This window comes from Castanea sativa, chromosome 11 (assembly GCF_040712315.1).
Source record: "Castanea sativa cultivar Marrone di Chiusa Pesio chromosome 11, ASM4071231v1".
NCBI lineage: Eukaryota > Viridiplantae > Streptophyta > Magnoliopsida > Fagales > Fagaceae > Castanea > Castanea sativa.
The window spans coordinates 12,669,809-12,685,157 of NC_134023.1; the positions used below are offsets into that span (position 1 = coordinate 12,669,809).

Here is a 15,349-nt window from a genome sequence, read left to right on the forward strand (position 1 = left end):
AGCTGTGTGTGTTTGATTATCCATGATAGAAGTTCTTTAAATTTTAAGAACTATACTTCACCTCTGAAACTCCACAGCTTCGGTTCTGCCCACACCAAATCAAGCTCAGAGCACGACCACAATGCATGCAAGGAGTTTTCTGTTGCAGCTCGGCATCTCACACATAAACCCTCCTCTGTAATCTTGCACCGAAACAGAGAATGTTTAGGCTTCTCGGCACGCCCTCCACAGCAATGTCTTCACCTTTTGTGGCACATTCAATGACCATATCCGCTTCCAAAACTGTGAATCTTCATTTGTTGTTGAATCCTGAGATCTATCCATCAACTCTTCCTCCATTTTTATGAACTTATACCCTGATTTGCAGCTGTACCGTCCCTCACTTGAATAGGGCCAGATTGACCTAATGTAATCTGCTTGATTAATTCCTCCTCTTCCTCACGAAATAAACCGTCCACCATTTCTACATTCCACTGCCTAGTTTGAGGGTCAATAAGAATATCCACAGTTGAGTCTTTAAAGTCTGCTATTGGAAAATCAGATAAAAGGGGAGGATGCTTCCTTGGCAGCTAGTGATCCTGCCAAATTCTAATTTTTTTCCATCCCAACCCTCCATGCTTCCTTAGAATGACATCCCTCCCTATGAGAATACTGCTCCATACATAAGAGCCCAATCTTGAATCCTTAGCCTCCATAATCGTTGAATTTGGAAAGAACCTTGCCTTGAAAATTTTGTAGAAAAGAGTATTATGGTCATGTAAAAGCCGCCAAGCTTGCTTTGCTGACCCCTGCATAAAGGCATTGTGATATCTACTGAGACATTGACACGAATAAAATTTCCCCCATTGTAAAGCTTTGAATCAAACTACTTGATCACTTCACCCACCCCTCCGCATATTTTTTCCGCCGCCTCAATGGTTATGTACCTCAATGGGAGTCCGTGGACTTGTACCCAAAAGGAAGTCTGATCATACTTGATATCCTCGAGTGATCTGTCATTGTCATAGCGCTGCATAACCACCAAGCGCTTATCGAAACTCCATGGCTCGCTACCCAATAATCTGTCTACATCCTCTTTGTCTTCGAAGGAAAACAAAATCTTATGAACACCAATATGTTGAATTTTGAAGCCCCTTCTTGCTCGCCACAAAGGAGTAAAAGTTCTAACAATCGCTTCTGCATTAAGAGCTCTTTTAATAAGAAAACTTGCTATAATGGAGAAAGTTTTGACACTCTCATCTGGCGTAAGGCAACATCCTGGCCCTTTTCTCTCAGATAGGGAAAGACATGTCCAAGATTTTTCTAATTCATCCATAGGAAGCTGTTTCCCACACCCCTGAAAAAAAAAAAAAAAAAAAAAAAAAAACCTCACTAGCCGAGAAGTACACTTGGTACTCCAAGGGACCTAACAGCACCTTCAGATGAAGGCAACAACCAATTCTACAGTGCAAGAAAGGCCAGACGTACAAACTGAACTCTCAAGCAACAGAGAAACCTTTTTTGACCTACTAGATTCTTGATTGGCTTAGCTAAAATTATGAGTTAAAAAGGAAAATACGTAAGAGAGAATGAGGGGGGAAAAAGTTGAAACGTGGGGTAGGCAGAAAGGTTGTTAGCAAGGTTTTCAAAATCCTGATATGTATCCTACGATCCTACAATCTTACGATTTTACAATCCCACCAGTTCAAAATGATCTGGATCTTTCAAGGATCTTTGTGATCATTCAAGATCGGTAGGATCGTACAATTCTAACAATTCCAAACAATTATGGTTTCTTGTAATCTTCTTTAACTTGACAAAAGCTTAGTTGGAACCAAATGAAAAAAAAAAATCCCAATAAACCAAGTTTTTGTATTCTAATATAGAGAAATAGAGTGTCAATCTAACCTAATGAAAAGTAACATCCCAATAGAGTGTCACGTTTTAAGGTTTTTGGCCTCTTTAAATGATGCTTACAAAATGGATGTAGTGATGTATAGTAATTACATCAAACGGATACAAATTTATGAATGAATGTAGAATTTATATAATTATTTAACATATCAATGTGTTTTTTTTTTCTCAAATAACGTAGGATCTTACAAACCACGATCCGATCTATAATTCACGATCCCACCTACTCCTATGATCCTACATTAGATCCCAATTTCAACAACCTTGGTTATAAGGGATTTTTTTTTTTTTTTAGCTAAAGTTTAGGAATTTTTAAATTAGCAATTTTACATTTGTAACCCTACTATTTAAACTTACTAAGTAAATGAATTTGAGGATGCATTACTAGTTTTCTGTATGTATGGGTAATCAAGAGATAAACAGACTTGTCTCACTAATGACATGTATCCCAATGGTGTCAAGCCCTGAACTCAAAAGAGTCTAAAGCCTGAAAAAGAACAATAAAAAGAAACTGTAGGGATTTCCTTTTTTCTTTTTCTTTTTTTTTTTGTTAATGGTCTAAGGCATTGCATTTTTTAATATTTCGCACAAAATATAAAGGCATCTTTGAACTCCCTTGATAATTAACGATCACAACCCGAACCCAAAAGAATCCAAAAGCATGAAAGAGAAGCATCACGAGAAATTGTATTTGTGGACACAACGGGGAGTCGCCACCTAGTTTTACAATGTGATAGGTCAAAAATGTATTGACCCCTTGTGATGAATTAAGTTGATTAATTAGCCAAGTTTATTAATTAATCAAATTAATATGCAAACGCGTGGTAGCACAAACAAATCACCAATTAAACTAAATATGCAGCGGAAAATAAATGACACAGTGATTTGTTTACGAATGGGGAAAACCTACACGGCAAAAACCCCACCAGGTGATTTTAAGGTCACCACTCCCGAAATTCCACTATTATCACAACAAGCAGTTACAAGTAAAGGAATCTCAAGTACCTTACCAACCTACAGTTGAACCCTTACCCCAATATCCAATTGGACTTATTCCGTAGTGACAATTTCTCCTTTCAATGCACGGCTCCCAAGTACGTGACTAACCAATTGTGCGGATCCCAGTGCGTTACTTCAATCACCAACTAGAGAAGATTATTGGATGCAAAGTTCTTCAATTCATCCACACAATGAAGATCAAGAAGATGCTTGATTACAAAACCCTATGGTGCAAAGACACAGCAACTTCTTCACAAAAGAGATGAACTAGGCCAAGAACTTCGTCTCAAGTCACAAGTTGCATGAACAAGGATTTCTCAATGCTTGTGCAACTTGTGTAAACTTTGACGGTCCTTAGAATAATCCTTTTATATGTCTAGGGTTAGGAGAAAAGAAGGCCCAAAGACACATCCATGGATTGGAATCAAAATAGAACTTAGAATCTATTTTTCTTAAGCCTCGACAAATAGAAGTATCGAGATGCTGTTGAGCCATAGGGCTGGAATAGCTCTTTAAACCTCGACACATGCTAGCTGTCAAGATTTAATGATCTTGCACTTTTTAGCTTATTTCTTGGACAGACTTGATAACTTCAACACTTGATCTTGAAACACAGTTCCTTGAAGCATTAAACACATCCTAAATCTACCCAATTACAAGTGAAGTGCATTTTGTCAAAGGATTAGCCAATTACATAAGTGAATGACATATGTTCTTAACAAGTGAAACACATATGTCCTAACAATCTCCCCCTTTGGCAATCTGTGACAAAACCACAACCAACAAATGAACATATGAGAGAAGTCATAAATCACTCAACTCATATTCACTTGTTGAATACAGTAAAATCTATCCTAACACAAACTCTTGAAAAACTTTGCAAGAAGAGAGTTTATGGCAAAAAGACTTTGACAACCTGTATTTCTGAAACACTTTAAACAAAACTCATCAAGGCATCTTAGTGTGAAACAGAAATAATAGATTGCATACAAATAAAGAATTATGAGTATAAAGAGAGAAAAGAAACAACACTTGTAGAGATAGGTGAAGAAACATACATCATCACATATATATCAAGGATAAACACAATGTATGTCAAAATAGTCACAAGACCTAGGTACAAGAGGAAAATGTATCTAAAGTAGAGAAAAGAAAAAAATACAAGTAATCCTCACTACATCCCTCAACACTTCCCCTATCAAAAATGTCCCTATACAAGCTCTCCCCCTATGTATGACTACTCTTATAACCTAAAACTACTCCCCCTTTTCGTCACGAGTGATAAAGGGTAGAGTGTCAAATAGACATCTCATCGGTAGAGCTAGCATCTCCATCATCATCATCCGAAGCATCATCATCATCACCATCATCATCCTTAGACACAGAAGCCATGAGAGGTGGTGGAGGAGAAACCTCAGGAGCAAAACCACCCATGGTCGCCTGTCGCTGAGCAGTGCGACCAACACGGACATTCACCTGATACAACTCTGTAGAGAGCGTATCTAGGCGAGCATCCATACGCTGAAGCTATGCCATGATGTCTCCTAATGAAACATCACTCGTAGAAGAGGAGGGAGCGGATGAGGCACGAGCAGATTTAGATGGACCAGAATAGGAGGAAGGAGCTATTGAACCTGTCTATCGCGACCTAAGTTGCACCTCGCTATTTTTTATGGTAACGGCGTCTATGGCAACCATGACATGAAAAGGGTCGGAGACAGGAAAAGGGATGGAAAAATGGCGTAAAATCCTCATGATAGCGGAAGGAAAGATGAGCTTAGCATATGTAGCAATATCCTTATACACATCTATGATAGAAAAGATGAAATGTGAAAGGAAGTCAATGGTAAGATCCTCAAGAAGAGACAACAGAAAACGAGCACGAGGCTCTGTGATAGAGCTATAGTGAAAGAGAGGATACAAAACAAAAGTCATCACCATGTTTAAGAAATAAAGACCTTTAGCAAAAGATCGACATGATGTAAACTGGTGCTCATCCCAATCAGAAAGGCACTCACAAAAAGCAGAAATCATCTTGTCCTTGGACACAGTCTGTAAATGCTCACAACTGGGGTAGTCAGGATGCGCAACCCTCGGAACATGGAGCACATCGGATACCAACTCTGGTGTGACAACTATGCGCGTACCTTGAACGTGAGTGAGAAAGAGAGGTACTAGAGAATCAAATCCATGCATGTTGGAGTAACACTCTTGGATCAGCATAGGAGGACAAGTGACCGGAACGTCACACAGTGACTCCCATTCCCATTTGTGAAAGACATCAGGATGGTCAGTGTCGGCAAAGTCCGCCAGGATAACTTGGCTTTCCGAATGAACACCTTGTTTAGAAAAGTTCTCTGAGAAGTCCTGATGGGCTTTCTCATCATGGAACCGAACAGAAAGAGGAGTATGATCAGAAGACGAAGAGGCCCTAGAATGAAGAGGGTTCTGGGTCGGAATAGACTTACGTTTTGGTGCCATATACACTACTAACATAAACAGAAAGAGAGGGGGGAGAAAGAAACACTCAGAATAGTCTTAAAACAATTGAAATATAACAAGTATATTGAAAAGAGAGAACGTATGCATGGGAAATGCATGCACTTGTGACATGCAATATAAACAGCATCATGGGCTCAACCCAACCCAATCCAATCCTACTAGCACACAAACAGTTCACACACATCTAAATGCATGAGAATACTATGAAAATGCAAATGTGATGCAATGCATGGAGTTTTTCAGATCAACTCTACAAAACCCATCCTAAAAAATTGCAACAACAACCAACCAATTTTGAAATATCCCCAAAATTTTTCAAACCCCCAAAACCTAGGTTTGAAAACACGAAATGCATGTAAATGAAGAAGATTAGAAGCTTACCAAGTGAAGAAAAGGTTGAAAAAGAATGAAGAAACCTTGGGTTGATGTTTGGAGTGAGAGAGAGAGGTTTAGAAGGTGAACAGACAGTGCAGTCAAGAGAGAGATCGAGAGAAATGAAGACCGGATCGCATAGAACCATTAAATAGTGGTTTAGTAAATCTCGACAGATACAGGTGTCGAGAGGTGTTGAGACATCTGTCGAGGAAGGTGTTGAGAAAAGCAACATCGATAGATAGAGCTATCGAGAAGGTGTCGAGGAAGAAATCAAAGACACAAGAACAAAAGCTCGATCGATCCACCAGGTGTCGAGAAGGTATCGAGAGGACAGAAGGTTTCTCGATCAATCCAGAAGGTGTCGAGAAGTTGTCAAGATTGCGATAAGAAAAAGGTAAGAAGCTCAACAAACATCTAGGTATCGAGGAGGTGTCAAGGAGGTGTCGAGCCAGCTTTTCAAAACAATTTTTCGAGAAGGGAAAAACACAAACATGAATGCAATCACGCATACAACTCAACCAAAGATCCAATCAACATATTAGACTCTCAAAATCATCTCTCAACAACAATTTTAAGCACAGGGATCTCAAAATACACACTCACACACTAAACAAGTCTAACTGATTTTATATTTCAAAAACAAGTCAAGACAGTTCAGTGAGTATACATCAACACATGTAAACCTTGTGATGGCCAAATCACATTGTACCTGCACATGTATCAAAAGTAGCAAAGAATATTGCGTGCTGTGTGTGAAAACATCGCAAGATTGCATAAGTGTTTCTTATGTTATGACGATTTGAGATATGAGAAAACCACTTTAACTCACACACAATCATAACTGTTTGATGGGGACTATCACCTTTGAGGTACAACCTATAACTCCCACATCTCCTAGAAAACATGCTTGCAATCATATTTAAAGCATTTTTGTTCTGTTTGCTTTTATTTTTTTTGCATATTTTCTTTTTATTAAGCAAACCATGCATGGGTATATAAAAAAGAGATGAGAAATACCCAATTATGCTAAGCTTTTGACATTGCACTTTTGCTATGCCGAAGCATACAAATATCATATCTTGATTGGCGAGTAATAGTGATGAGATGGTTATTTATGCTTTTCTCTTAGGATTTTCTAGTCCTACCCATCAAAAAGAGTGATACGAGTGTTAAGTTCAAGAGATCACTTAACCTTACTCATCACAAACAAAGTGCCATAAAGCTCACTTGCTTAGTTGTGCATAGAGATGCTCATCTAAGAGAAATGTTAAATGATGAGTAAGGTATGATCTTTGTTTGTGATGAGTAAGGTTAAATGATCTCTTGAACTCAACACTCGTATCACTCTTTTTGACGAGTTGAACTAAAAAATCCTAAGAGAAAGGCATAAATAACCATCTCCCCACTGTTACTCGCCAATCATGATATGACATTTGTATGCTTCGCATAGCAAAAGTGCAATGTCAATGACATCTATATGCTTCGGCATAGCAAAAGTGCAATGTCAAAAGCTTAACATAATTGGGTATCTTTTTTCTCTCTTTCATATACCCATGCATGATATGCTTAATAAAAAGAAAATATCCAAAGAAAATAAAAGCAAACAGAACAAAAATGCTTTAAATATGATTGCAAGCGTGTTTTCTAGGAGATGTGGGAGTTATAGGAAGTACCTCAAAGGTGATAGTCCCATCAAACAGTTATGATTGTGTGTGAGTTAGAGTGATTTTCTCATATCTCAAATCGTCATAACATAGAGACACATGTGAAATCTTGCGATGTTTTCACACACAACAAGCAATATTCTTTGCTACTTTTGATACATGTGTAGGTACAATGTGATTTGGCCATCACAAGGTTTACATGCGTTGATGTATGCTCACTAAACTGTCTTAACTTGTTTTTGAAATATAAAATTGGTTAGACGTGTTTAGTGTGTAAGTGCTTGTTTTGAGATCCATGTGCTTAAGATTGTTGTTGAGAGATGTTTTTGAGAGTCTATTGTGTTGATTGGATCATTGGTTGAGTTGCGTGATTGATTGCATTCATGTTTATGTTTTTCCCTTCTCGAAAAATTGTTTTGAAAAGTTGGCTCGACACCTCCTCGATACCTGGCTGTTTGTTGAGCTTCTCAGCTTTTTCTTATTGCAATCTCGATAGCTTCTCGACACCTTCAGGATTGATCGAGAAACTTTCTGTCCTCTTGATAGCTTCTCGACACCTTCTAGATCGATCGATAAACTTTCTGTCCTCTCGATAGCTTCTCGACACCCGATGGATCGATCGACCTTCAACTTTCTTGTTTGTGTTTAGTTCTCGACACCTTCTCAATAGCTGGATCTGTCGACATGTATTCCTCGAAACTTACCTTGACAGATGTCTCGACACCTCTTGATACCTGCATCTGTCGGGATTTACTGAGGTTCTATATAAAGGTTCTGTGCAATCCGGTTCTCATTTCTCTCGATCTCTCTCTCGACAATTTTGTCTATTCAACTTCTCAAACTCTCTCTCTCACTCCAAATCTTTTTTTCAAGGTTTCTCAAAGCTTCTTCAAGTTTTTCTTCACTTGGTAAGCTTCTTTCTCATCATTCTACATGCATTTCATGTTTTTGAAACCTAGATTTTGGGGTTTTTGAAAATTTTGGGGTTTTTCAAATTTGATGAGTTTGTGTTGAAATTTTTGGGATGGGTTTTGTAGTTTTGATCTTAAAAACTCCATACATTGCATAACATTAGCATTTGAACAGTATTCTCATGTAGTTAGATGTGTGAAATATGTTTATGTGCTAGTAGGATTGGATTAGGCTGAGCCCATGATGTTTTTCATAGTGCATGTCACATGTTCATGCATTCCCCATGCATACGTACTTTCTTTTCAATATACTTGTTATAGTTGAACTATTTTGGGACTTTTCTGATTGTTTCTATCTCCCCCCTTCTATCTCTGTTTGCGTTAGTAGTGTCTATGGCACCTAAACGTAAGTCTATTCCGACCCAGAACCCTCTTCGTTCTAAGGCCTCTTCATCTTCTGATTCCACTCCTATCTCTATTCAAGTTTCGTGATGAGAAAGCCCATCAGGAGTTCTTGGAGAACTTCTTTAAACAAGTTGTTCATTCAGAACGCCACGTTATTTTGGCAAACTTTTCCGACACTGACCTTCCTGATGTCTTTCACAAATGGGAATGGGAGTCACTGTATGACGTCCCAGTCACTTGTCCTCCCGTGCTGATTCAGGAGTTTTACTCCAACATGCATGGATTCAATTATTCAGTACCTCTCTTTCTCACTCGCGTTCGAGGTACACGCATAGTTGTCACACCGGTGTTGGTTTCCAATGTGCTCCATGTTTCAAGGGTTGCACATCCTAACTACCCTGGTTGTGAGCGTCTATGAACTGTGTCTAAAGACGAGATGATTTCCACTTTCTGTAAGCGCCCTTCTGATTGGGGTGAGCGCCAGTTTACGCCATGTCGACCTTTTGCTAAAGGTCCTCATTTCTTAAACATGGTAATGACTTTTGAGAGTAGTCATGTAAGGGAGAGTTTGTATAGGGACTTTTTGATAGGGGGAGTGTTGAGTGTTGAGGGATGTAGTGAGGATTACTTGTATCTTCTTCTTTTCTCTACTTTAGATACATAATCTTCTTGTATCTAGGTCTTGTGACCATTTTTACATACATTGTGCTCATTTTGTTATATATATATATATATATATATATATATGATGTTGTATGTTTCTTTCACTTATCTCTACATGTGTTGTTTCTTTTTTTTCTTTATACACATGTTTCTTTATTTTTATACAATCTATTATTTCTGTTTCACACTAAAATGCCTTGATGAGTTTTGTTTAAAGTGTTTTAGAAATAGAGGTTGTCAAAGTCTACTTGTCATAAACTCTCTTCTTGCAAAGTTTTTCAAGAGTTTGTGTTAGGATAGATTTTATTGTATTCAACAAGTGTATATGAGTTGAGTGATTTATGACTTCTCTCATATGTTCATTTGTTGGTTGTGGTTTTGTCACGGATTGTCAAAGGGGGAGATTGTTAGGACATATGTGTTTCACTTGTTTAGAACATATGTCATTCATTATTTATGTAATTGGCTAATCCTTTGTCAAAGCGCACTTTACTTGTAATTGGGTAGATTTAGGATGAGATTAATGCTTAGAAACAAGGTTTCAAGATCAAGTGTTAAAGCCATGCAAGTCTGTCCAAGAAACAAGTTGAGAAGTACTTTTCATTAAAGCTTGACAGCTGCATCTATCGAGCTTTAAGAAGCTATTCTAGCCTCGAGGCTCGACAGCTACTCGACAGCACCTCGACACTTGTAGCTGTTGAGATTTAAGAAAAACAGATTCCTAGTTCTATTTTAACTCTAATTCGTGGATGTGTCTTTGGGACTTCTTTTCTCCTAACCCTAGACATATAAAATGATTATTTTAAGGGCTATCAAAGTGTGGCAAGTTGCACAAGCATTGAGAATTCCTTGTTCATGCAAATTGTAACTTGAAACAAAGTTCTTGCCCTAGTTCATCTCTCTTGTGAAGAAGTTGTTGTGTCTTTGCACCATAGGGTTTTGTAACCAAGCATCTTCTTGATTTTCATCGTGTCGATGAATTGAAGAACTTTGCAGCCAACAAATCTTCTCTAGTTGGTGATTGAAGTCGCGTACTAGGATCTGCACAATTGGTTAGTCACGTACTTGGGAGCCGTGCATTGAAAGGAGAAACTGTCACTACAGAACAAGTCTAATTGGGTATTCGGGTAAGGGTTCAACTGTAGGTTGGTAAGGTACTTGGGATTCCTTTACTTGTAACCGGTTGTTGTGATAATAGTGGAGTTTCGAGAGTGGTGACCTTAAAATCACCCAGTAGGGTTTTTGTCGTGTAGGTTTTCCCCATTCGTAAACAAATCACCGTGTCATTTACTTTCCGCTACATACTTTAGTTTATTGGTGATTTATTTGTTCTACCACGCGTTTTCATGTTAATTTGATTAATTAATAAACTTGGCTAATTAATTAATTAATCCATCACAAAGGGTCAATACGTTTTTGGCCTATCATACACAAACACACACTATTTTTGTATTTTTCTGATTTTTAATTTTTTTAATAAAAAAAATAAAAACAAAAGCTGAAAACAAACAAACCAAAACATGTTAAACAAAGCAAAATAATGCATAAAACTAGACTGACTCAAAACAGTAAAGCAAAACACACAAGTAATGCAAAAAAAAAAAAAAAAAAACGAAGGGGAGAGAGAGAAAAAGTGAATAAATCACTTGGAACCCTTTTCCTTCCACACTTTGGAAGAACCTTTCCTTTTTGCAAACCCTTGAACTGGTGATTAGGGGGAAGGATTGAAACCGTTCAAGTTCGAAAGGAACATGAGGGCTTTGAGAAGATCTCCAAGAGGACCAAGAGAGGTTTGAAGCTGATTCTGGTTCTCAGATGCTATCATGCCATTGCTCTGTTGAGTGGCTAACCACTTATAGCAATTTAGTCGAGTATGACCCGCAATACCACAATGATGACAGAGATGCTGCTTTTTCTGTTTAGGCTTTTGAGAGTTAGCCTTCTTAGTCCTAGGGTTTTTAGTTTCATTATTTTCAAGCTTAGGGGGTGCACCTAAAATGGACTTTCCCTTATCTAGGTTCTCACTTGCTAATTTAGTTTTATCATCACTTCTCTCAATTTTAATATTATTAGTAAGAGGAACAAAAATAGTAGTACTAGTAGAAACAATATTAGAGGAAAAGAATTCATACCCCAATCCTGTTCAATCAGAAGCAGATTTCTGAATGCTAAGCATCTCATCCAGCTTCGCACTTGATGTCCTCTCCAATTAAGCTCTTACTTGAAACAGCTCTGCTTTAAGCTTCTTGGTCATCTCAGCCAAGAAATTGTTCTCGAATCTTAGTGCCCCAATAGTTTGATTAGCTTCATCAAACTTAGTGGAAATCTCTTCACGGTCAAGTTCCACATCACTTAGCTTCTTGGTGGCTAACCTATAGAGTTTTTCATGCTTCTCAGAGAGCTTCTACAATTTCTCATAGGCTGTATGGATATCATCTTGATCATCCATCTTTTCAAAACTTGGATTCCACCAGTTTCTCTTCTTCATCCACATCTTCAACAATCCCTTCAGTAGGATTGACAGTGGCAGTGAAGGCATTTAAAATTCCGTCATCCTCATTGTCGGAATCATCCTCAGGCTCAGTGTCGCTCAAGGTAGCAGCAAGTGCCTTGCTCTTCCCAATGCTCTTGAGATATGTGAGACACTCCGGTTTCATGTGACCTAAGCCTTGACACTCGAAACACTTAGGTCTTGTAGGAACAATGTACAGACCGCCATCCCTAGCATCCTTCTTCCCTTTATCTTGGCTCTTAAACTGAGAAGAACTGGATTGCCTACAATCCTTGTCGAAGCCTTTTCCATTTGCATTTTTCATGAATTTCTTGAATTGCCTGGTGATGTAGGACTTCATCTTAGAGTCTTCATCATCTAATGACTCATTTGTCTCACTGCTCTTGGCCTTCAGTGCCATGCTCTTGCCTTTAGCCGATTTGCCAATTCTAGTCAACCCTAGCTCATAGGTTTGCAAATTACCAACCAGCTCAGTTAGAGGATTCTTATCAATATCCTTGGATTCTTGTCAATATCCTTTGATTCTTCTATCATTGTGATCTTGGCATGGAATCTCTCGGGCAGAGATCTGAGCACTTTTCTCACAATCTTGGGTTCAGGAATGGTTTCCCCAAGATTGAAGGCTGAGTTCACTATGTCCTTGAGCTTGGCATAGAACTCATCGAACGACTCATCCTCCTCCTTCTTAATTTCTTTGAAGCTTGTAGTGAGCCTATGTTACTTCAAATCTTTAACAGCCTTTGTTCCCTCATAAGTTGTCTGAAGTATGGTCCATGCTTTCTTAGCAGTTTCAGTGGAGGATATCTTCTTGAACTCCTCATTAGTGACCGCACTGAATAAGGCATTCAATGCTCTGCTGTTGAAGTTTTCCGCCTTGATCTTAGCTTCATCCTGAAGGAAAAAACTGGTTTTGTATCTCATACAAAACACATAGCGGAAGCAACAAACAAGGATCTATTTCATTCATGATCGATAACATGCACTATGTAAATTTCAGAATTTAAGAACAAGATAGCGTACCTTGGTGTGGAGAAATTCAAAACAAAGATTAGAAGCACTTGGGAACACTTTTAATCTTCACTCCAATTCCACTTTACGCCCAAGATATGTGGTCTCTCAATCAGTTTTCAAAGGGAGAATGAAAGTGTGTCTTACACTCTCTCACACACTGTTTCTTTTTCTTTTCTAATCTCTTCTAATAAAAATTCTGTATGTTTCTCCCTTTATAACTAACTAATTATCTAATTGGGCTGGCCTATTGGGCCTTTCCCATTGGGCTTTAGTGTGTGGCTTGGAGTGGGACCAAAAGGGACCAATAAGACACTAGCTTAAATGGGCCTTGGGCTTTTCCGTCAACTCTTGACAAGCCCAAAGTTACCATTAATTATATTTAATACCACTATATAAATATAATTGCACTCTAGACTTTATTAATAAATTATATCCCAAGACTTTATTATGCATACAACCCCTTCATTAAAATATTCGTAGTAATCCAAAGTCATGAATATAGACTGCCACTTTGAAGATTACTACATCTTAATCCTTGAATACCCGGCTTAATCCTTTATGTTATTTGTCATATATTTATAAAATCCAATTTCATAAATATATACTTTAGTAACTCTTTACTAAAATGGTTGGGCCCAACACTCTGAATAACTAAATCTATTAAACTTATTTCAAGGGAATATTTTGTATCTCCATTAAGAGACTATGAATTCCATCTTGAGAATATATGTTCCATCAACACTAAATGCGGATGCCCAACATACTGAGGTTTTGACCGTAACTAATAGATCTCACTCCTGATATATCAAAGCAACCTACATCTCATGATCAGGTCCATAATTCTCTCAGGATTTAGAGTTGATGTAAATAGAAGTCGTGAGATTTATTATTCATTTGACAGTCGTTAGGAGAATAATAAATCTCACAGTGGTCCAGTTCAATATGTCTTAACTCTTAAAACATATTAACATACCAACTAGAAGTCTCCACTTCCATGATCAAGACAAATCATCTTAGTTGATATGTTATAGTCTTCGCAGATGAAACGCCCAATTTCATCACCGACTACGAACTAAACTTCTGAGTTTACAAAGAACTTGTGATTTATATCTTCTGTGACTTTTCACATAAATCACATACAATGCATCTCATGGACTATGATAATGTCTTAGTTCATTTATAGATAGTCTCATATAATTAAACAATTTAATTATTAAATACATGCCAATAAATTGGGTTTTAGGGCATAAACCCCAACAATCTCCCACTTGCCCTCAAAGACAATTTATCATATATCTGACACTTATTTCCCTTTATAGTAATTCATAATCACTCAAAGGCAAGGCTTGGAAACAAGTTACAGCCAAATTTATTGCATAAATTATCTTTTCTACTACTACTATTTCTCATGTACTCATATCTCTCTAATGAGAAGATATCATTTACACTTAATGTGTATCTTCACCACCTAGAGTGAACACATATCTTGAAGTTCAACTTCATAATGTGTATCTTCACTACCAAGGATGAACACATATCTTGAAATCCAACTTCATGAATCACAATCAAACTACAAATCAGTATTTGCACATCCAGTAATGATCAAAACTTCACTTCTGTGGACAAGCATATAACACCTTATTCCCATAAGACATTTGAGTATATGCTTTACTCCCACTAAATTAAATGATTTTTTATTCAATTGATATTTGCTTACTATGCCCACCGTAAAATAGATATTTAGCCTAGCATGTAGCATAGTATAAAGACTTCCTATCTATTTGATATAAGGGACCGTCTTAATATACTCTTCCTTTTATATGTCTTAGGACCACAATCCTATATAAAGGAACTTCAAACTTAAAAGGAAAGAATCATTTCTTGAAGTATTATATGCTATACTTGGCTAGAATCTAATCTATTTAAGCAGTTTGAGATAGACCCAATATCCTAATTTCTGAATTATAACAAATTTTAATTCTTAGGATATGACAAGTCTTTCTCAAGTACTTTATATCAAACAGGACTAGACAACCAAAAACACATTGATGACAATAAATCAACATCATTCTAAATGATTAGAATGTCATCAGCATACATTAAGAAATTTATTATTCTATATAACTATACACACATAAGGCCTTTTAATATTTGATCAAAATCAAACAATTTGATTTCTTGATCAAAGATAATATTTTATGATTTAGATGCTTGCTTTAATCCTTAAATAGAATTTAAGGAACTTGCAATCTAAATACTACCGTTTCTTTGCTATGTACAAGTCTAGTTACATCATATAGATGTCTTCCTCAAGATTGCTACTAAAAGAAGCTTTCTTGATATCCATTGTCATATTTCATCCAAATGAAATATAATGGATAAGAGAATCTAGATAAATTCAAACTTGACTATTG

The 15,349-nt window shown here is 37.3% G+C and overlaps 1 protein-coding gene across 1 annotated transcript; it reads right to left on the minus strand.

Annotated features, from left to right (window-relative positions):
* Positions 1–865: 865 nt before the first annotated feature.
* LOC142616090 (uncharacterized) lies at positions 866–1,315 on the minus strand. Its single transcript, XM_075788977.1, has one exon. It carries the CDS (start codon positions 1,313–1,315, stop codon positions 866–868), a length of 450 nt encoding a protein of 149 aa, XP_075645092.1.
* Between the last annotated feature and the right edge of the window lie 14,034 nt (positions 1,316–15,349).

Coding starts and splice junctions, on each gene's coding strand:
- LOC142616090 (XM_075788977.1), bottom strand. CDS start 1,315: ATGGATGAATTAGAAAAATCTTGGACATGTCTTTCCCTATCTGAGAGA.